The sequence below is a fragment of the Schistocerca cancellata genome, chromosome 7 (genome assembly GCF_023864275.1).
Source record: "Schistocerca cancellata isolate TAMUIC-IGC-003103 chromosome 7, iqSchCanc2.1, whole genome shotgun sequence".
NCBI classification, from domain to species: Eukaryota; Metazoa; Arthropoda; class Insecta; order Orthoptera; family Acrididae; genus Schistocerca; species Schistocerca cancellata.
In genome coordinates this window covers 244,950,261-244,975,369 of record NC_064632.1, presented here as the reverse complement: position 1 = coordinate 244,975,369, position 25,109 = coordinate 244,950,261, and the positions used below count along the sequence as shown (strand labels likewise).

The 25,109-nt window shown below is 37.1% G+C and overlaps 1 protein-coding gene across 3 annotated transcripts in view; it reads left to right on the top strand.

Annotated features, from left to right (window-relative positions):
* LOC126092075 (glutathione synthetase-like) overlaps positions 1–25,109 on the top strand; it is a 150,765-nt gene that overhangs the window by 16,002 nt on the left and 109,654 nt on the right. For all 3 annotated transcript variants that reach the window (XM_049907495.1, XM_049907494.1, XM_049907496.1), the window contains exons 2-4: positions 3,098–3,213; positions 6,670–6,853; positions 21,508–21,583. In XM_049907495.1, the coding sequence (XP_049763452.1) occupies positions 3,114–3,213; positions 6,670–6,853; positions 21,508–21,583 (360 nt within the window). In that variant the 5' untranslated portion in view covers positions 3,098–3,113. The remainder of the gene's footprint in view (positions 1–3,097; positions 3,214–6,669; positions 6,854–21,507; positions 21,584–25,109) is intronic.

Genomic DNA, 25,109 nt, shown 5'->3' with positions numbered 1-25,109 from the left:
GCCAGACTTTGCTTATGTGTGGAAACAATCACATTCATCATTTCAGTATGGATTTTGTGAAGATTCAGATCCAGAACTGACCACCTTTTACGAATGTCAGCAAGACCTTCATACTTCGATGACACTTGATAGTGGTCTTCCTTGACTACTAAAGGCTTATGATACAATTTGGCAACAAAACATCAAAGCAACATTACTTCGATGGGGATTCAGAGGCAGCCTACCAAGTTTTATTAAAAAAAATTATTATCCATTTGAGTTAGTTGGTACGACCCTTAGTAATCAACCTGTACAGGAAGCTGGGGTTCTACATGGGTTGGTCTTCAGGACTACCTTCTTCACAGTTGCCATAAATGTCGGTTTTGTAGGTCAACAACTTCTGTTTGTACCACAGTTCTGATCCATTATGCTCAGCAGAACCCCATATTAAAAAAAGCCCTTCATAAGACATGAATATGGGACCAAAGTCATGGTTGTATTTCTCACATACAAAATCGTGGGTCATTCACGTCTACGGAATTCATCATGCACTTCTTCAGAATTTGATGCTCCCACTTACGCCCTAAATTGTGTTTGGATGAATAACAGATGGAAATTGTAGACTTTCACTTTAAAGGAATGCTGTTCACCCACAAATTCACATCGTTACCCCACTTAAAGCAGCACAAGACAACTTGTATGTGGAAGTTAAATTCCCTGTGCTTCCTTGGAAAGACTGTGTTGGGAGCAGATCGGGAGACTCTAGTCAAGTTTTACTTATCATTGATTTTTACACGAATAGGCTATGGATGTGTTGCTTACAGGTCAGTAGCACCTTCTGTTCTGATCCTTCTAGACCCCATACACTACAGTGGAGTCTGCACTGCAGCTTTCTGCATGAGCCCTGTCAGTAGTCCCCTTGTTGAAGCAGGTACTCCACCTTTAAAGGTACACGGGCAGTAACAATTATCATGCTCCACCCACATTTCAGATACAAAACTCAAATCTTGTTTTCCCATACTTGAAATCTAAGCTGTATTAATTTTCCTTGGCACCCGTAACACATTGAATGACCTTAACTTTTACTTGGAGGACCTTTGTCTGCAAACTCCCTCCTGTTGCTCTACTTTCATTGGTGTGTGTACTACATTGTCTTTTATCGATACTATCTGTTCACATTTCTCGTGACAGTGTCACAGCTCTTGATCCGACTTTATCCATATTACCCACAAAGTTCTTCTGTTGGCTCATTAATTATGATAATAAAAGGAGTAATAACCACACCATTGAGTTCCTCATAATCCTGTCATCATCATAATCATCATAATCATCATCATCATCATCATCATCATAATCATCATCATCGTCGTTGTCATAATTGTACCACCACAACCACCACCTCCATAGCGTAGCAGTAGTATTACTGCCTACCACACAGGAGGCCCGGGTTCGATTCCCATCAGGGGACTGGGTGTTGTGTGTCCATCATCATAATTTTCATCATCATTGACTCGCAAGTCACCGAAGCGGCGTCAACTAAAAAGGACTTGCAATATGGCGGCCGAATCCCCCGAACGCCATACGATCATTTCCATTTTACCACCACCACTACCATTAATGTCTACAAATAGCATGTATGTTACCAATGTGATATTATTCTTTCCATATAACTATTGCTGTAGGCCAGGTTTTTTATCTTTCTGTCTCTCTACTCTTGTATAATTGTGTTGTTCCATGGTGCTGTCTTTATAAGGTGTTGTATCTAGTATAAAGAATTTTTAATTGATGGCTATTCTATGTTACTCATTCATGACCATGTATATACTAACAACACTGTGACCATTTTTAACCAATGAACAATTAATCAAACTAGTCATTGTCAGCTATTTAACATCCACTGCTGGATAAAGGCTTCCTCCAGACTTCTCTATGGATTACAGTGTATGCGTAGCTCTTGCTGGTTTTAACATTCACATCAGTACACACACACACACACACACACACACACACACACACAGAGAGAGAGAGAGAGAGAGAGAGAGAGAGAGAGAGAGAGAGAGAGAGAGAGAGAGATAGTTAGTTAGTTTCAAAATTATACCCCTCCTCTGTGTTCCATTTGCTATTCCTTTGTGTTTGCAGGAAGTGGTGTGCAATACCATACCTAGGACAGATACCACAGAGTGTAGCCAAAACACTGAAATCCTGCAATAATGGATTTCTTACTGTGTGAGGAATATCACTGTCTGCCATGTTTTCAGTAGTAAGATAAGACCAAATTATTAGCCAATAGTGGGGTATACAGAATTACTTGCCTTGATGGCAGAGACATAGCAACTACATTTGCTGAGCATGTATTGAAGGAGGGCCACGGCTGCCAGCCACAGTCCCATGCAACCCTCCCTCCCTCCCCCCCCCCCCCCCCCCCCCCACACACACACACACACAATGTGTTGGAAACCCTGGAAATTGACAAACATCTAGCCCACAGCCCTGATTTAATATTAAATAACCAAGTAATAGCTCAGCACTTCCTCTTCTAAACTTCACTCGATCTTCATTTTTCCAATTATTTGCATATTGTCTGGTCCATTCTATTTCTCCATTTTTCCTGTATTTATTTTATTCTGATCATCCATTTACTCCAAGTATGCTGTTGTTAAATGGTCAATTTTCTCTTTTTACTCTGTTTCTGTATTGCCTTCCATATGTAATACCTCATGAAGGTATTCTTCTGTACTCTTGTCACGTACTAATTTTATTTTATAGGGATTGTAATTTAATTTAAATTGTTGTATAGGCACTGTTTATTTGAGTTTAATGTTAATCTTTTTTATTTGTTTTCTTTGTATTTATTTACTGCTTAGCTTTGATATTTTTAATTGCATTACCATTGCACTGTCAAAGATGAAATTTACTCTGTATTCATAACTCACTCTTGACTGTAACATTTTTGCAATGTTTTTCACGATACTGCACCTTCTTTGATTACAATACTCAGTCTGATGATGGCCTTGTAAGCTGAAAACCACCTAAGTAAAATAACACTAAGAACGCACAAAATATGTGCTTTTCACTTAGATCATTTCATTAGTTAACATACTAAGACATAAATTTTTAGTTTCAGAGGCTGAACAATGGCTGTTAGAAGATTGGAACCCTGTGTGCAGTTGCCCCTTGATGAGAAGACTTTAAAAGAAGTAGTGACATCTGCACGGGACTGGGCTCTGATGCATGGTAAGACAGAATACAAGATAGAACAAAATTTACCTCTGTGCGGAACATAGAATAAGCAATCCTATGATCCTTTTTGTGCTTCCATTTGCAATTCCTCTTAGATCCCACGTAGGGAGATTCAGGTACTAATTGCTGTATGTCATTCGTATGTTGGCTGTGTACAGATTTAACACACCTAAGTGGAAGGAGGTGATGAATAATAGCATTGGCTGTGTACTACTCTCTTGCTTTGCAGTTTATTATTCCCTGATAGTTCTAAGTAGTCATGGACAGAAAAAAGGGGCTTGTTCATAAAAATGGCAAGAAATTCCTCTCTGGTTAGAAACACGCACAATTAAGTGCTCCACAAGGTTCAGTATTATTGCCACTACTATTGAATATTATATTGTATTAATGATGTGCCAGGCAAGGTGCAGTCTAAAACCATTCTCAATGCAGATGACTCAACAATAATTTTCTGCCCTAAAGTGGAGCAAAGTGTTACTCTACCATACTGAGCAGAAACTTGGGGAACTAGACATGGATGAAAAATAGTAGTTTGAAACTAAACTGTGCAAAAACATAAATTGCTTTTTGCCACAAAACAATCATCAGCACAATGTAAAAGTGAAATAAATTATATGAGCAAAAAACTGGACACTGGAAACAGTGTCAAACCAATAAACCTCCAATTCCTTAAAAAATTGAACTTGCATAGGACAAATGAAAGTGGCCTGAATGAGTGGATACAATTTGTGGGAGCATTATTGGTGGATGAAAAGACTTTGGCTACTTCCAACAGAATGGAGCAATTGCCCATACAGCAAGCTGAATCTCGGAGCACATTTACACAATCTTCAATCCTGACAGAGGTGTTAGCAGAGGTCAGTCTTGTTGCGGTCCTAGCTGGCCATCAGAGTCACCTGATCTGTCACTGTGTGATTACTTTATGGTGGGGGAGCCTCAACTCTAAGGTGTATCACAACAACCCTAATAGTCTTCAAGAACGGCAATGGAACATTTCAGATGAAATTGCAGCAATTCCAGCAGTCCAACCTCGATCTGCCTTCAGCAGATTCCTGACCAGAGCCCAAAAGTGCCAGGAGATGAATGGTGGTAACTTTCAACATCTGCTATAGCCAGGTTAGCCTTATATTTCCTACCCTTTGCTGTGTTTCTTTGTACCCTGGAACTGTGTTCTCCGGGTCACTTTTATTTGCCCCACTCTGGATAAAGCAGCTTCAAAACTATGATTACATTATAAATGAGTCAGTGTGTGAAGTATTTGATGTTAAGCATGCAAGTGAGGAAAGTTTAGAAAAGGTTTGAAATTATGTATTAAGTTTGTTGGAAGCCACTAATTGTTCTCATTTTCAAATATCAAAATAATATAGTTTGGGTATTTGCTCATGATGAGTTACAGTGCCTCAAGGTGTGCACAGTCGGTTTCTAACAGTAATAATTGTCTTACTATCTTAAACCTTGAACATAATACCCACTTAGAGTAATCATGAGGGCATTGTAAATGTTTATTTTCAGTCAGTAGGGTCAAGAGAAATGTTCGATATCTGCTGTTGGCCTTGGTCAGTGATGTAATGTTAGTGGCTACTGTCATGATGCCTTTTGATGCATATATTCAGTTACATTGTTTGTTGGCAAAGCCAATGAATTTGAAAGCAATTAGGTTGGAATGTGACAGTTTGGTTGTGGAGAAGCCAGCAACTCTGATACTAAAAGACCTAGCTTTTGTGACAGACTGATCTGTACATTAGCCCATATGAAAAAGTCGACAGTAACATCATATTACATGTGCCACATTGTTTACAGCATTTGTCTCATGTTTCCTATGTCAGTGGTCAAAACCGATGAGTTGTATTGAACATTTCTCTACACCTGAAGTCAGTAATTATATAAAATATTGAAAACGATATTTTTCCCACTGGAAGCTGTTAGAGAGGCAACCAGCAACTGGTATGATGCACCATGAACTATGAACTGTGTTTGCCATTTAGTAATAGAGGTTTCCTGGTGTATTAGTAAATAGCAAATATCGTGTGATGTTATCCTAAACTTGTCAGACTTTGCCATTAAATGCTGCTTGATGATATTGAACTGCAGCATACAGTGTCCTTTGAAAACTGTATTACTTCTCTTTTCTTTGCCACATAGTCCAGCACTCTTTTATTGTTGCTTTTAGGCTTCAGTTTAGGGTATCTTTTCAAGAGCTTGTCATATGTGTTGAAATCTCTGATGTGATAATAATAATAAACATTGTCTGGTGTGTTGCCATCATACATTGTGATGACGCTTTAGGTTTTAGAATTCGCTTTCACTACTTCTGATGCCTCTTCTCGAACTTACAGGGTGGTCTTCCTCATTAACATCATAATTATGTGGTAGTGTTACAACAGTGTCTGTTTCTAACTGGTTATAATATTTTTGATCTACATATTCTACACCAGGACCATCTTCACGAAGAAGAGTTTGTTGTAACTTCATGTCAACCAGTTGCAATACATTTGCAAAGTTGATTACCAGTTGCTGACCCATCTGACGCTTCACTACACAAATAACTTCACAACATGCAACATCGCACAAACACTTCACTGTCTCTATTGGTATTGACTGGCATATTGCCGGGCAAAGGCTAAATTCAGTATGGAATACTCAGTGGCCACTGTTGGACGACTGCGGGGGTTTTCAGATAAACGAATATCAGTTGTGCAATAAGAGACCTTTAAAGTGTCCCGCACAGGAATTTGTTGTAAGTGTGTTTGTTTGTTCGAGCCCAAATACTTTCCTTGCGAGTGATAAATGGCTAATTTATGAATTGTGGATATTAGAAGTCCCAGGAAAGATTTTTCTAACTGTGAACACTTGTAGTTTTCACATCAGCTTCAGTTGTCTACCAGACTAAAGTCTGTGACAATATTATGAAAAAGATGGGTTGCTACTCACTATGTTGTGGAAGAGGTGAGTTGCAGACGTACACAACAAAAAGACTACTAAACAAGTAAGCTTTTGTTGTCTACTTTCAGAGGTGGTCATTTGGCCGAAAGCTTACTTGTTCAGTTGTCTTTCTGTTGTCTGTCTGCGTCTCAGTTTCTCTACTATATGGTGAGTATCAATCTATCCTTTCTATAATATTGTCATTATTCTATCCTGGATTTTTCATTATTTGTTTTAAACTAATGTCTGTCTTTTATAGTGTGTTAACAGGAATCAGTGTGGGATACCATAACATCTCTGGATGCAATGCTGCAAGCACCATATGTAATAACAATTAGTTTTTAGTCATGCTACAAGTAAATGATAAATTTAATTGCTAAATTTGTGCCCATCAGTGGACATTTCAGATATTTCGTAAAAACCTCCATAGCCAAATATGTATTTTCAGTTGAATGTTTGGCTAGTTTATTAATGCACTTTCTTTTAATTCGTGTTTGCACATGAAATTATTGTGTTTAATGCCCACAGGTGCATGTATGCGTTCAAAGACAAACTATAATGAGGATATTTTACAATTTGCTCCATTTGCTCTCCTACCGTCAGTGTTTCCTAGAAAAGAATTTGAGAGAGCTGTCAATATTCAGCCAATTCTGAATGAATTAATGCATAAAGTAGCTCATGATCATGAGTTCCTTACATCAAGTCTAAAAAGGTGAGCTTTAAATTGTATCCAAACTGTGATTGTATGATAAAACATATATTTGATGATCTTTAATATTTCAGCACATGAAAGTGACTCTCATATTCTAAATGAAGGAAATCATAAAATGAGTGGGAAGATTAATGCTACAATCATAGAAATGAAGTACAATGAATATGCATTGTAATGAATGCTTAAAATGAACATCAGTAAAAGCATATGATAAACGTAGTTGTAATCATGTTAAAGTTTGGAATGAGAGTAGTAAGCAAACTGATGGACATACATTTCAGTTTTTGAGCTACTACAAATTTACAGAAGAACAGTAAAACAAGTAAAAAATGTATATTTATTAAGAGAATCATGGAAGACTTATAAATATTATGTTGGTGTAGATTAGTCAACTGCACTTCTAGTCATAGTATTGGTCTGATAACCTGTAGAATATTATTTACTTTTCAGCAAGAACTAGATGCATAAATATTTGAGTCAGGCTTAACAAGCAAATAAAAATGAGATTTAAATGAGCACTGTTCTACGATTTGGCAAGGCCAACTGGTTACCTGGGTGTAGCAGGAACTAATTTGGTCATGTAGCTAGTTACAGTCACTTTCCAATTCAGAGTGGTGTGCACTGTCACCTGCAGTGTGAGCATGAAAGGTGATTGTGGAAAAATACTTTTGCAAGGCAGCCACATCAACTTGCAGTTAACATAATTAATTTACAGTCAATTAGAAGAAAAAAGGTGATTAGTGCTGACGAAGGTGATTGAGCATGCAGGCAACCATTGACAAGCGAAATTTACATCTATTTGTGCACATTATGGAAGGAGGGTCACAGTACCTCAAAATGCTAAGAATGAATATTTTATTGATGATACAGATAACTGCATTATTAGACAGAAATTTATGTGACATTAGGAACAATACAAAGGAATTCTAAATTTGAAAACACGTCTCAGTTCTTGTAGCAAAAAACTGGACTTTCAGGCTAGCAAAATAATTCTGGGAAAAACTGGCTTATTTAGACAAACTGCGGATTTATACAAACTACGCTGTGAATGAAGTTTGCAAAGTGACAGTTTACAAAGAGTATAATCAGGCAATGTTTCATTGTCGGGGTGCAGAGTTTCAGTTCGTGACTTCTCTGGTACTGTAAGAGGAAAGCTTTGGACTAACATGTAGAACTGGGCAGAAAAAAAATAAAAGTACAGAAAGACAAAGAAAGCCAAACTTTCAGCATTAGTTAAGGAGCACTAATCTTTTCCTCTATAGTCCATTGACAAAATTTTGCTAGAAAATGGTAAATCCTAAAGAACTGGACTGAAATCTTGCAAAGAATAAGATTTGTAGTCATGATATATCAAACTGTGTCGCTGGTGGTTTTGTTGGTATTAATGTAGGTCATGTCTCGCATAGCCTTGGTACAAGCCTTTTTTGCATAGTGGCAACTTAAGTATCAGTGTCACACCTTTTATATCCAAGAAGCTTTTTACTCAACCTCACAAGGCTGAACGTACCTCCTGCAGACCTTGCTATTTGAGAAAAAATTTATGTGGTCACAGGGAATTGATTTACCAGTACACCATGCAATCAGTTTGCTTACACTGTTGTGGTATTAGTTTGCACCGTTGTAACATTGAAGTCTTTAAAGTTTGTGTATCAGGCCCAAAAAAAGTGAATGTAAACTACTGGAGGAGAGACTTTTTGACAGATAAAGAAACTGAAAATATACTATCAGTAGGCATAAATCTGAATGAAGGTTTGGGATTATCGTCCAGAACTGAAACGTGAACTACAGACCACCAGAGACAGCTGTGGAAAATAACATCACCATCCAGGAAAGTAGTTTAACATTTACTGCCAGCTGAGTGTCCTGAGTAGAAAAAGTGTGATATACTGTAGCCCAGTTTCTGTTACTGTTATTGATAGGCACTTCACTCGGTGATGCGTACAGACTTACAGTGCACAATACAGTTCCACTTGTAAGAATAGTGGAATGTATGCTGTTGCTGCCTCCTCTCCCTGCTTTTCAGGCTTAAACTTGGTGGTGTTGTCACCCTGGTCAGGTAACCAGTTTGCCTTGCTGAACGACAACTGTTAATACTGTATTTACATTTGTTTAATAACATGCTAGTATAGTTACCAAGAACCATGATCATGTGCACATTTGAGATGACCCTACCCTCCTCCTTCTTCTTCTCCTCTTCCTCCTCCTCATAACAACAGATGATAATAATAATAATAATAATAATAATAATAATAATAATAATAATAATAATTCCCGTGGAGGCCCGGGAAAAGAATAGGCCTCCGGTATGTTCTGCCAGTCGTAAAAGGCGACGAAAAGAACAAACCACTAATAGGGCTAACACCCCTTTTAGTGTGATTACTTGGTTCAGGACAGAACTAAAGAAGCCTCGGACAAGCGCCGTCATGGTTGGGGACGACGCTTGAACCCTATGCCCGCCCACAATGGTAACGACACTGCTAGCCAACTGGAAAATGATTTAAATCCAAATAGAGGTGTTTTGCAGGATATGCTTCCTGCAATCACCCTAGAAGGAAAACAAAGACAGAGGATGAGATGGTCAGATGAAGTTAATAGACACCTCATGTTCTGTTACTACCAAGCAACAAACCTAGGAACCAATACAACTGGATACAGATCACAAGTATACACAACATTTATTACCAGATACCCGGAATTAAAATTTTTAACAGAACAATGACTAGCTGATCAGATCCGTGTAATAATCAAAAATAACAGGATACCCCAGTCGGAATTAGAAAACATCAAACAACAAGTACAACAAATACTAGAACAAAATAATGTGCAATCAGAAGAAGAAGAAAATACAGTAACGGACTCAATCATCCCAGAGAAAACAAACAAGAACAAAACGCGTCAATTAAACAATCAGAGGAAAACGACATCTTAAGACAGCCACCAGAACAAGCACAAATAGAACACGAAGTGACACACATGTTAGATATAGAAGAAAAAATTTCAGCTGACATATATATAGAGTACAAAGACACAAATACAGACATTAGACCATTCTTGCATAGACCACCAAATAACCCATAAGTCGAAACAACAATGACAAATATCAACACAATCGTACACAACAAAATAAATGAAAACACAACTATGGAAGAGTTACAACTACTGGTTTATGTAGGAGCACTCACTACACTAAATATACATACTAGGCAGAGATCAGAACCAACCAACACACAGAAGAAACCCACAAAACCAGCATGGCAACACAGGCTACAGATCAGAATAGAAAAACTGAGAAAAGACATCGGACAGCTAACACAATTTATAAGAAATGAAATATCAGACAAAAAACGAAAAAGGTTAGGTAAAATCTCACAATAAGAAGCAATAGAGCAATTAGATGAAAAGAAGCAGAAATTACAAGCATTGGCCAAACGACTTAGAAGATACAAAAAAAGTGAAAATAGAAGGAAACAAAACCAAACATTCAACACAAACCAAAAGAGATTTTACCAAACAATGGATAACACACACATTAAAATAGACAATCCACCAAACATAACAGACATGGAACACTTCTGGAGCAACATATGGTCAAACCCGGTACAACATAACAGGCATGCACGGTGGATACAAGTAGAAACAGACTCATACAAGATGATACCACAAATGCCTGAAGTGATAATTTTGCAACATGAAGTCACCCGAGCAATTAATTCTATGCACAATTGGAAAGCCCCTGGAAATGATAAAATAGCAAATTTCTGGCTAAAGAAGTTCACGTCAACACATTCACATCTAACTAAATTATTTAACAGTTACAATTCAGACCCATACACATTCCCTGATACACTTACACATGGAATAACCTATCTGAAACCTAAAGATCAAGCAGACACAGCAAACCCAGCTAAATATCGCCCCATAACATGCCTACTAACAATCTACAAAATATTAACTTCAGTCATTACACAGAAATTAATGACACATACAACACAGAACAAAATTATAAATGAAGAACAAAAAGGCTGCTGCAAAGGAGCATGAGGATGTAAAGAGCAACTGATAATAGATACAGAGGTGACATATCAAGCTAAAACTAAACAGAGGTCACTACACTACGCATACATTGATTACCAAAAAGCTTTTGATAGTGTACCCCACTCATGGTTACTACAGATATTGCAAATATACAAAGTAGATCCTAAATTGATACAGTTTCTAAACATAGTTATGAAAAACTGGAAAACCACACTTAATATCCAAACAAACTCTAATAACATCACATCACAACCAATACAGATTAAGCGTGGAATATACCAAGGAGACTCATTAAGTCCTTTCTGGTTCTGTCTTGCTCTGAACCCACTATCCAACATGCTAAATAATACAAATTACTGGTATAATATTACTGGAACATACCCACACAAAATCACACATTTGCTATACATAGATAATCTAAAACTACTGACAGCAACCAATCAACAACTCAGCCAATTACTAAAGATAACAGAAGTATTCAGCAATGATATAAATATGGCTTTTGGAACAGACAAATGTAAGAAAAATAGCATAGTCAAGGGAAAACACACTAAACAAGAAGATTACATATTGAATAACCACAGTGACTCCATAGAAGCGATGGAAAAAACAGATGCCTATTAATATCTAGGATACAGACAAAAAATAGGAATAGATAATACACATATTGAAGAAGAACTAAAAGAAAAATATAGACAAAGACTAACAAAAATACTGAAAACAGAATTGACAGCAAGAAACAAGACAAAAGCTATAAATACGTATACTATACCAATATTGACCTACTCATTTGGAGTAGTGAAATGGAGTAACACAGACCTAGAAGCACTCAATACACTTACACGTTCACAATGCCACAAATATAGAATACATCACATACATTCAGCAACAGAAAGATTCACATTAAGCAGAAAGGAAGGAGGAAGGGGATTCATAGTCATCAAAAACCTACATTATGGACAGGTAGACAATTTAAGAAAATTCTTTCTAGAACGAGCAGAAACTAGCAAAATACACAAAGCAATCACTCATATAAATACATCGGCTACACCATTGCAATTTCATAACCACTTCTACAACCCTTTAGATCACATAACATCAACAGATACGAAGAAAGTAAATTGGAAAAAGAAAACACTACTTGGCAAGCACCCGTATCATCTAACACAACCACACATCGATCAGGACGCATCCAACACATGGCTAAGAAAAGGCAATATATACAGTGAGACGGAAGGATTCATGATTGCAATACAGGATCAAACAATAAACACCAAATATTACAGCAAGCATATTATTAAAGATCCCAATACCACAACAGATAAAAGCAGACTTTGCAAACAACAAATAGAAACAGTAGATCACATCACAAGCGGATGTACAATACTAGCAAATACAGAAACCATAGAAGACAGGACAATGTAGCAAAAATAATACATCAACAACTTGCCATACAAAATAAACTAATAAAACAACACGTTCCCACATAAAAGTATGCACCACAAAATGTACTGGAGAATGATGAATACAAATTATACTGGAACAGAACCATTGTAACAGATAAAACAACACCACATAACAAACCTGACATCATACTCACTAATAAAAAGAAGAAATTAACACAACTAATCGAAATATCCATACCCAACACAACAAATATACAGAAGAAAACAGGAGAAAAAATTGAAAAATACATCCAACTGGCTGAGGAAGTCAAGGACATGTGGCATCAGGATAAAGTTGACATTATACCAATTATACTATCAACTACAGGAGTCATACCACACAGTATCCACCTGTACATCAACGCAATAAAGCTACACCCAAACGTATGTATACAACTACAGAAATCTGTAATTATTGATACATGTTCAATTACCCGAAAGTTCCTAAATGCAATATAACATATACCGTACAGTTAAAAGGAAGTCACGCTTGATCAAGGTCCGCGTAACTTTCCATTTTTAACCAGACATAACGTCTGAGACAGGAAAGAGAAATAATAATAATGTTCATGCTCCTGCTCTGTTTATTTCTGTTGCTTGTTTTCTCCTCCATCAGGTGTCTCCCCAAGTATTATGTAAGGGAATGCCTCCTAGATATGGGTTGTTCTGAGAAAATGAAATATTCAGGCAGGCCTTAAATAAATTAGCCCACCAGTAGACAACAACACTTTCAGTATGGAATACATATGGGGATAAACCTGATACAGTTACAAGCAGACACAGGCAAAGATGGCAAACATTGATATGGCTATCTCACAGCATTGTGGAAAGCAAGGAAAAGTTAGCACATAAATCATCTCACTGCAGCAAACTATTTGCATCAATGTTGTATCCTCAACTAAATTTTCCAGAGTTAAAATAATCCCCCATTCTGATCACCAGGTGAGACATTGCAGATGTGTTTGATAATAGAAACCAAGCAAAAATAAAGTTACAGAAAAAAAACACAACTATAAAAAAAAACTATTAAAGGTGGTAACATGAGGTGTTAGATCGTTGAGTTTTTGGTAAATTGGAGAACATAAAATAGGAGGTGACAAGACTACAAATAGGTTAGAAATGAATGGAATTGATGGGAAGATAAAGGGGATTTCTGGGGTGGCAATTTCTGTGCATCAGGCAATTGAAACAAAAGAACTGAAATTGGTATAGTATTGTCCAAGTACTCGGGTAAGAGTCAAAAGTGACTTACTATATAGTGGCAGGGTAATGCTAATTAAATTCAAAGCAGAACAGTAGATTTAGCTGCCATAAAAGTATATATGCCAATATCTGAACATAGTGGCAATGAAATGAGAGTTTAGCAATATTTGCATGATGGAGATATAATATTATTATGGACTATTGAAACGCTGTGGTAGGACATGCATAAGAAACTGGAGTAACGGGTTATGGATTAAGAATTAGAAATCAGAGGACAGAGTTTTTGAATTTGCGTAAAAAATACTTTATGATCATTAATTTGTTATTTCAGAACCACCCAAGATGATATACATTAAAAAAAAAAAAAAAAAAGAAAACCAGAAGGTACAGGATGCTATCAATTTGACTACATTATTGTTAGAAATGAATTAAAGAAACCAAATCGTACAAAGAAAGATTATAGAAATTCTGTGAAGTTCAAACCCAAGACGACGTTCGTTAAACAACAAACCACTATTCGGAAAATCAAATGGCAATGATAACTCCATCAAAGGACACAATTTGCCTTACAAAATGAATCCATGAAGTATGGGAAATTATCACTTAATAATATTAACAGCACAAAGAAGAAAGTGCAAAGAAAAAGTGAACTGGAACACAGGAGACTGAGAAACAAAGTTAAGAGAGAAGGAAGAAAAAACTAAAAATGGTTGGAAATTATGTGTGATAATTAGTGAAAACTACAAAGCAGGAAAGGCGCACACGCCAATATAAAAAAAGCATTATGTAAAACAAAAACACAATAATTAGTCCATTCCAACAACCGAAGGATTCCTACAGAACATGAGCATATAGCTTGTTGTTGTTGTTGTTGTTGTTGTTGTTGTTGTGGTCTTCAGTTCTGAGATTGGTTTGATGCAGCTCTCCATGCTACTCTATCCTGTGCAAGCTTCTTCATCTCCCAGTACCTACTGCAACCACATCCTTCAGAATCTGCTTAGTGTATTCATCTCTTGGTCTCCCCCTAGGATTTTTACCCTCCACGCTGCCCTCCAATACTAAATTGGTGATCCCTTGATGCCTCTGAACATGTCCTACCAACCGATCCCTTCTTCTGGTCAAGTTGTGCCACAAACTTATCTTCTCCCCAATCCTATTCAATACTTCCTCATTAGTTATGTGATCTACCCATCTAATCTTCAGCATTCTTCTGTAGCACCACATTTCGAAAGCTTCTATTCTCTTCTTGTCCAAACTATTTACCGTCCATGTTTCACTTCCATACATGGCTACACTCCATACAAATACTTTCAGAAATGACTTCCTGACACTTAAATCTATACTCGATGTTAACAAATTTCTCTTCTTCAGAAACGCTTTCCTTGCCATTGCCAGTCTACATTTTATATCCTCTCTACTTCGACCATCATCAGTTATTTTCTCCCCAAATAGCAAAACTCCTTTACTACTTCAAATGTCTCATTTCCTAATCTAATTCCCTCAGCATCACCTGACTTAATTCCACTACATTCCATTATCCTCGTTTTGTTTTTGTTGATGTTCATCTTATATCCTCCCTTCAAGATAACATCCATTCCGTTCAACTGCTCTTCCAAGTCCTTTGCTGTCTCTGACAGAATTAAAATGTCATCGGCAAACCTCAAAGTTTTTATTTCTTCTCCATGGATTTTAATACCTACTCCGAAATTTTCTTTTGTTTCCTTTACTGCTTTCTCAATATACAGATTGAATAACATCGGGGAGAGGCTACAACCCTGTCTTACTCCCTTCCCCACCGCTGCTTCCCTTTCATGTCCCTTGACTCTTATAACTGCCATCTGGTTTCTGTACAAATTGTAAATAGCCTTTCGCTCCCTATATTTTACCCCTGCCACCTTTAGAATTTGAAAGAGAGTATTCCAGTCAACATTGTCGACAGCTTTCTCTAAGTCTACAAATGCTAGAAACGTAGGTTTGCCTTTCCTTAATTTGTTCTCTAAGATAAGTCGTAAGGTCAGTATTGCCTCACGTGTTCCAGTATTTCTACGGAATCCAAACTGATCTTCCCCGAGGTTGGCTTCTACTAGTTTTTCCATTCATCTGTAAAGAATTCGTGTTAGTATTTTGCAGCTGTGGCTTATTAAACTGATTGTTCGGTAATTTCCACATCTGTCAACACCTGCTTTTTTTGGGATTGGAATTATTATATTCTTCTTGAAGTCTGACGGTATTTCACCTGTCTCATACATCTTGCTCACCAGATGGTAAAGGTTTGCCAGGACTGGCTCTCCCAAGGCCGTCAGTAGTTCTAATGGAATGTTGTCTACTCCGGGGGCCTTGTTTCGACTCTGGTCTTTCAGTGCTCTGTCAAACTCTTCACGCAGTATTGTATCTCCCATTTCATCTTCATCTACATCCTCTTCCATTTCCATAATATTGTCCTCAAGTACATCGCCCTTGTATAGACCCTCTATATACTCCTTCCACCTTTCTGCTTTCCCTTCTTTGCTTAGAACTGGGTTTCCATCTGAGCTCTTGATATTCATACAAGTGGTTCTCTTATCTCCAAAGGTCTCTCTAATTTTCCTGTAGGCAGTATCTATCTTACCCCTAGTGAGATAACCCTCTACATCCTTACATTTGTCCTCTAGCCATCCCTGCTTAGTCATTTTGCACTTCCTGTCGATCACATTTTTGAGACGTTTGTATTCCTTTTTGCCTGCTTCATTTACTGCATTTTTATATTTTTTCCTTTCGTCAATTAAATTCAATATTTCTTCTGTTACCCAAGGATTTCTACTAGCCCTCGTCTTTTTACCTACTTGATCCTCTGCTGCCTTCACTACTTCATCCCTCAAAGCTACCCATTCTTCTTCTACTGTATTTCTTTCCCCCATTCCTGTCAATTGTTCCCTTATGCTCTCCCTGAAACTCTGTACAACCTCTGGTTCTTTCAGTTTATCCAGGTCCCATCTCCTTAAATTCCCACCTTTTTGCAGTTTCTTCAGTTTTAATCTACAGGTCATAACCAATAGATTGTGGTCAGAGTCCACCTCTGCCCCTGGAAATGTCTTACAATTTAAAACCTGGTTCCTAAATCTCTGTCTTACCATTATATAATCTATCTGATACCTTTTAGTATCTCCAGGGTTCTTCCATGTATACAACCTTCTATCATGATTCTTAAACCAAGTGTTAGCTATGATTAAGTTGTGCTCTGTGCAAAATTCTACCAGACGGTTTCCTCTTTCATTTCTTAGCCCCAATCCATATTCACCTACTACGTTTCCTTCTCTCCCTTTTCCTACACTCGAATTCCAGTCACCCATGACTATTAAATTTTCGTCTCCCTTCACAATCTGAATAATTTCTTTCATTTCATCATACATTTCTTCAATTTCTTCGTCATCTGCAGAGCTAGTTGGCATATAAACTTGTACTACTGTAGTAGGTGTGGGCTTCGTATCTACCTTGGCCACAATAATGCGTTCACTATGCTGTTTGTAGTAGCTTACCCGCATTCCTATTTTCCTATTCATTATTAAACCTATTCCTGCATTACCCCTATTTGACTTTGTGTTTATAACCCTGTAGTCACCTGACCAGAAATCTTGTTCCTCCTGCCACCGAACTTCACTAATTCCCACTATATAGCTTAAAAATGCAAAAAGCGTATTGAAGTATGTGTTACAAGCTACAATAGTTAAGTGAATTAAAATAAGAAGAAAAAGTAAAACAAATGGAATGATACTGGAAATTACAGAATATTAATTTAAAAAAAAAAGCCTTAAATTACTGGAAAGAAAAAGCTAGTGGTATTGATAACATCCCTCCAGAAGACTTGAGAAAAGTATCATGATTATGGTTTTGAAGCACAACAGAGCAGCTACATGTGAAGATCACAAGACTTTGAATATACCCATTGATAATATTAAGAAGAATAATAGGGTCAACAGAAAACTTTATATAGCTTTTGTAGACCTAAGTAAAGCATTAAACACTGACAACTGGAGCAGAATTATGGAAATTCTAATAATGACTAAAGTAGACTACAGGGACAGAAAAATAATTAAAGAACTATACAAAGAATAAAAAAACAGTTGTGGGAAATTCACAAAAAGAAACTAGAATTCTTAAAGGTGTCAGGCAGGGATGCAGTCTGTCTCCATCCCTATTCAACATCAACATAGAATATGCAATAATGAGCATGCAATAAGAGTGCAACAATACTGTATAGGTATCAAAACAAATGGAGATAGAAAACAAATAACTGTTTATGAGTGGCATAGTTTGATAGCTCCAGATGAAGGAATTCTCCACAGAATCTGGTTGTGGTTACAGTACTGAGAGACGAGTACAAAACTGAAATAAATAAAAGAAATAGTACTGTTGTATGTATTGTGTAGTGTCTGTTATTTTGAAAATGTCCAAAAGAACAGACCACACACATTCTTGATTCCATGGCTGTATATGTGAAGATGAAAATGAATTACTGGTGTCAGTCACATGAGGGCATTGACATAATTCAATTATAAATGAAAATATGTGCTGGACAGGGACTCAAACCCAGATTTCCTGGTTGATGACATCGGCTATCTGAGCACAACTCCCATGCTACCTAAATTCTCAACATGTCGCACACTACTTCCATAGTGCCTGCTTCTCCACCACCCCCATCACTCACAGCATTTTAGCTGGATTCCCACAAGAGGGCAACCATAGGTTGCATCCACACTGAAAATTTATCGTGAATTGCCATCATAACATAGATAGTAGATCAGTTTCACTTTTATTTTGTATGTAGGTGGTGTAGGCAAAAAGTAATGGGAATTTTTTTAATTTCGTCGGCTTTATAATTCAGTTTTCATTTTTTTTTATCTTGTTGGTACATGTGTTCTTGAGGTATGATTGCATTTTCACCTTGTTTTGCGTATTTGTTTATTGCTGACAGTTGAAAATTTTATATATGTTTTCGAGTGCTTGCCAAATTTTTACTTTCAAAAAAGGATCAAAGAATTTGCATTAAATTTTGCTTGAAAAAATGGAATAAATTGTGGCATCACATTTGAAATGGTTACTGGCTTTTGGCAAAACTGCTATGATTAAGACAAGAGTGTGAGTAGTGTAAATGTTTCAAAGGGGGTCAAGAAGACGAAGATGACCACTGTGGACACCCGCAATGATCACAGTGTGGAAGAAGTAAAGAAAATAGTTCTGGAAAATTGCCAAATTCCCATCAGAGATTCTGCTGATAATGTCGGCATATCTTTTGGCTCATGCCATTAAATTTTCTGGATGTTTTGGGCATGAAACATGTAGCAGCAAAGTTTGTTCTGAAATCGTTGAATTTTGTCCAAAAATGTCATTGCATAGGTGCCACTCAAAATTGCTGAATGAAGTGTACAATCATGCAGACCTTTGAAAGAAAGTTATAACAGGTATTGAAACATGGATAAATGGGTATGACATCAAAACCAAGACCCAGTCACGCCTTTGAAAACTGCCTGATGAGCAAAAATGGAAAAAAATTCGACAAGTTCGATTACATGTGAAGATTACAGTGGGATAGTGCATCTTGAGTTCCTGCCTTATGGTCATGTGGTCAAGTAAGGAATACGTGAAGCAATCCGAAGAAAACAACACATGTTGTGGAAAAACCACTCATGGAAATTGCATCACAATAGTCCTTTTGCTCACACCTCATTGCTTCCTGGTAATTTTTTTTTTTTTTCGGGGGCGGGGGGGGGGGGGGGCAGGCGGGTGTGGCTGTTTTGTTCCACCAGCCACTGTATTCAATGGACATGGCCCCACTGTGGCTTCTTTCCATTCCTAGGGGTGAAGAGAACCATGAAAGGATTTTGTTTTGGCATCATTGCTGAGATAAAAACAGAATTGTTAGAGAAGGTGAACACCATAATGAAAAGTGTATTCTAGAAGTGCTTCCAAGATTAGAAAAAGTGCTGGCACAATTGTATTATACCTGAGGGGGATTACTTTAAGGGACAAAGTTGATGTTGATGAATAAATAAAGATTATTTAAGAAAAACAAAAAATCCTGTTACTTTTTGAACACACCTCTTATATCCGCATGGGATCGTGTACGTGTGGGGTCTGTTCTTTCAGACAAGTCCAAAAGAACAGACACCACATATATAATAGTAGTATCTCCCCTATGCCAGATGATTCATGATAAATCTTCAGTGTGGATGCACTCTAAGTCCATCCTCTTGTGGGAGTTCAGCTAAAATTCGTTCAGCTTTGGGAATGATGAACGGGGAGGGGGCGGGGGGGGCCCTACGGAAGTAGTGTGTGCAAGTTGAGAATTCAAATTGGATGGGAATGGTGCTTGGATAGCTGAGGCCATCAAGGCATCTGATTGCATCAGGCAGGAAATCAGAGTTCAGGTCCCAGTCTGGCACAAACTTTCACTCGTCGCCCTTAAATTATTTCAATGCGCTCATGCAGGTGAGGTTGGTAATTCACTTTCAGAAATATTAGTGTCCTCAAAGAAATCAAAACAACTTAATGCTAGAGGAAATAAATAAAACAAATAAGATACACGAGCATTTAAGAAGTGAGATAACTGAAGATTGAAGAAACAGACAAGACATAAAACAAAAAATTAGAGAAGAAAAATCAAAGTTTATGAATGAAACAAAAATGCTTTGTTTGAACAACATAAATGTTGAAGTTAGGTAAATTATAGTAAAATTCCTGTTAAAGGTAAAGTGTACAGTTAACCAGGATGTCTTGCAAAGATTTGGTCATTTACGAGAACAATAATGGAAAGATTGTGTGAGTGTATATTGGTCACACAATACGAGGTAACCAGTTCCTTGTAAAAGTCCAAGAAGGAACATTACAAGGATATGTAGCCTGAGGAAGACTACAACTGGCATTATAAAAGGAAACTACATAAACTTCTGGAGACTCCAGTTATGCAGAAATGAAGAAGTTAGCTTCTATTAGATCCAGATGGATAATCCCAAACAATTAAAAGATAGAAGAAGAAGAAGAAGAAGCCAAAAGTTTAATACATTTGTGTTTTGTCATTTCTTTTGTTGTTCAACTTCCTTTTCTCTCCAAACCAACTTTTTTTAAATTATATTGTCTTTATAAGATTACACTCTTTCGATAATATCACTGTTCCATTTATACAGTTATTTACTTACGACTACATGAGCTATTTAGATCCTTCCACTCTGTACTATTTTCCCTGAACTCTGAAGGTGGGAGCTTGGACTCCAAACACATCATTGCACCTCTGTACCCTCCTAGACTTAATCTCTGTTAACATATCTTCCTACAATTATAGTTTTATTTAGTTGGATAGGTAAAAAGTCTACTCACCAAGCGGCAGCAGAACACACACATAAAAGACTGTTGTGATTGGCAAGCTTTTGGAGCGAGTTACCGAACGAGGTGGCGCAGTGGTTAGCACACTGGACTCGCATTCGGGAGGACGACGGTTCAATCCCGTCTCCGGCCATCCTGATTTAGGTTTTCCGTGATTTCCCTAAATCGCTTCTGGCAAATGCTGGGGTGGTTCCTTTGAAAGGGCACGGCCGATTTCCATCCCCATCCTTCCCTCACACGAGCTTGCGCTCCGTCTCTAATGACCTCGTTGTCGACGGGATGTTAAACACCAATCTCCTCCTCCTCCTTTGGAGCCAGTTGCTTCTCCTTCAGGCAGAAGTGTTGAAGGGGGAGGAAGAAGGGTGAAGGAAAAGGACTGGAGAAGTCTAGGAAAAGGGGTAGATTTCACGGACACCCCAGAACAGCAGGTCACGGGAGACGTACCGTACAGGATGAGAAGGAAGGAGGAGCCACTGGCTCCAAAAGATTGCTAATCACAACAGTCTTTTATGTGTGTGTTCTGCCGTCTATCCAATTAAATAATTTTATCAATAATTGATTGTTTTCACAGTTATAGTGTATAGCTCTTCATTACAATCTTCTTCTCACTTACAGCACTATAGAAGTAGATGAATTCACAGGAAATATGTTCAAGATTTATGAAACTGTTTATAATGAAGGTTTTGCTCAGGTATGTTACACCCTTGTATGACATCAGCTTTTATAAGAAATTGCATTTGTACATATACTTTTTATAAATTGCTTTATTGTGCACATTTTATTTGAATGGCACTTATAATATGCCCTGGAAGCAAGTGGACTTTACCTTTTGTAAAATATTTTAGTCTTGTGGTGCTGTTCAGTAAGTAGTAACTAATCATGTAAGTGGCATTCTTCCCATGTAATGGTCTGTATTTGCTGGTGACTGATGAAGTTTGCTTCCTTTCTCTTCAATTCTATGGTTTGTGTGTTTTGCGTTACCTTGTCTTACTTTGTAGGGTGACTTTATTGTGGATATAATCAGTGTTTTTGTAATCACTTTATTACAGTAACTTACTACACTGTGACTAATGCAGACAGATGATATGTGCACAATGGGGTTTATTTTTCTTTTTAAAGTAAAATGTGTTTGCTATACCAATGGGTAATGGCTTTGCACATACACAGGGATGAAATGACACATTAATTGCACATCTGGGGGATCTAGTGCTTATGACAGCTAAGTTTGGGTATGTAGCATATTGCAGTTTGGCATCATTGATGATACTTCGTAAATATCTTATATACCTTTGTTGAAATCCAAGGTAGTAATATTTTGACAGAAGAAAACATTGTATGGAAGGTAGACTATATGTATAACTTATATGTATAATTGTATTTATTGACATCAGATGGAGGCAGATTTTTGAAAAATCTAAATATTTACTTGTGTGTGGATCTGATACCCTGATCAGACCCAACAGGCAATAGTAACAGATGAGGTGAAAGTAAAGTAAACTTTTAAATATCAAGTAGAAAATGCTATACATAAATAATGTATATGTTGGCATAAACACATGCATGTTAGTCAAGAAGTTCAGACAGGTTGTTTAGCAACAAATATTTGAGATCTTTACCTAAGAATGTGTTATTGGGATCCTACACTTCTGAGTAGTAATTGTTCTAAACATTTTATTGTTCCTAGCAATTAGTGACTGTTCCTCCACGTAGAAATTATTGCAACTGACTTATTCCTTGAGAGACAGCTTGCGTTCATGTTTCTACAACTTCTCAGAGTGAAAGAGTGAACATATGACTATTCAGTTGTGTAATACTTGCACTGAAAAATTCATTTGTCCTTAAACTGCAGTAGCAGATATATTAATGACACTATAGTAACTGGCATGATTGGATTCTGATGCTTCACCCCTATCATATTTTCTTTCATTAAAACCACATAGGTCTGGCATTCAGTTTTCAGGCAGTCCTAAGATTTTTTTTTCCTGTCACATCACTTTTTTTTACTTTTACCAGTGATTTTTTAATGTGAAATGTGTGAATCTGCACTATGGTTCAGAGTCTACTAAACACAAACCCAGTCGACAGTTTAAAGATTGGTGTAAGATAACTCAAAGATGACCATGCCTAGTAAATTTATGTGGTGTTCAAATGTGCATTCAAGTTGAGGATAGATTTACTTTAAAATTCTTAACTTCATTTCCAGTTTCAAATATACAATAAAATTTAGTTTTTTTACAGCTTTGCTCGTCTTAAATTATTTCATTAAATCTATCTTTGCTTGTAGTTGATCATTTGTAATTTGAAGCCAGTTCTGCAGCCTGTAAAAGATATTTAACTGCAGTAGCATTCTTTCTGTTTACAGTTGTTTGTGAATTATTATTTTAAGTTCATTTCCAAGCAGCAGGTTCATTTTGACTATAAATTGCTCCACTGCCACATAAAAATTTTCTTTTGCACCTTCTTTCCCAGACATTCGCCTGTAACAAGGGTACACAATATTGCATAGCTTCCATTGCCCTATTCCAGATGCAGAACATTTCTTGGCCTAATATGTGATAATTACTCTCCCCTTCTTTTTGTTAAAAAGAAATTGAATACAAGGCATTTGTTCCATTATAAAATTGGCGGATACATACATAGTCTTTTGCACAATTGGACACTTCAGAAAAAAATAAAATAAAAAAAAACCACCCCTCCATGAGTGTGCCCAGAGGTACTAGGAATAGTATGCGCATACTGAAGGGTTGCAGTGTTAGTGATTCCTTTGTAATGGTCATTGGTGGTCACATGGTGCTCAGGAGGCCTGTTTTGACTCTACATGCAATAACTATGCTGGTTTAGTGGTGAACAATGTTTGAAACAGTCACTCTAGGATACAAGCATGCCTCACTGCCCAGTAAGTACTATTGTCAAACACATTCAGACATTTGAAAGGGATAATGTTGTGGGCCTACGGGAAAAATACTTGCTGTGTTTCCATTTCCCAAAAAAGATAAGTTTCATGGAAAATCACTGCAAACACATAGCGAGACACTGTTCACAGCAGTCGAGACCGTTAAAAATTGTTGGGAAACAGGTACACTAAGGGCACACTATAGGGGATTTAAAACAGCTGCCAGAGCCATGTACCCATAACACATAAAAGAGAGCAAAGAAAAAGGAGAGAGTGGGGATATGATGATAGTGGGATGTTACTTTTGAAGGGCAGTTGAAATCACAAATAGTCGGAAATGTATCATTTACAGTAGTTACTGTTTAAATGTACTAATTAATTAAATTTAAGTAAACATAACTAAATTGAATATATTACTTTCACACTTACGAATTCAACTGATAAATATATTTAAATATTATACTTAATAGTTTAACTTGGTGAGGAATAAAAAAAGAAGGAAATTATGGTAGAGCAAAAATCGAACCCAAGACAGCAAATTGATACTCAGTGCAGTAGACTACTGCGCTATGCCACTTACTTGATCCTTGTTGCTCAGAAATACTTCACATTGTACTTGAAAATCTTTAGAGTGTGGTTTTTCTTCTTCCTATGGCCCTCTCAGATGAGAAATTCCAGGTACTTGAAAGGGCTCTTTGCTTCTACTCAAGCAGTTTGAACAAAATTGGTGAGCAACGCTACAATCCAGTCCCACTGTAAACAATGTTCTTGAACGTGAGATGAAGTGCACAAAGCTAGGATGCCAGTGTTCTTTAGCCATATAAATTTGTGGTAACTGAATATCTTCCATGCTTCTAATGAATTGAATCACCATTCAGATCCTGGCCATCAGGTCATCCTTTTGGAAATAGCAGTTGTGGAATTGGTGACAGTGTGTGCAGTAAGCAACCTAATATACTAGGATGAGAGCTTCCATTCTAATAATCCAGGGAGACCTAAAAAAATTATGTCTCTGAAGACAATGTTTGATGGATTGCAAAAAAACGTAATAAAGCGAAGTGTGCATAAATATAAAGATGATATAACAGTAGAGATCGCATTTGAGATATTATTCTACTGTAATATTACACAGAGGAATGACTAAAAAACCTACTACAGTAACTCAGAACAATATGTGGCCTGGTATGAAAGTGAGAGGTTTGTTGCTAGACACAGATTACTCAGAGACGATATTATTACTAAGTAGTGACACTGAAATTGCCTTATCTAACACCAGTTTATGTGGGGGCAGAGTATTCCATATACGAATTGAATATAATCTACC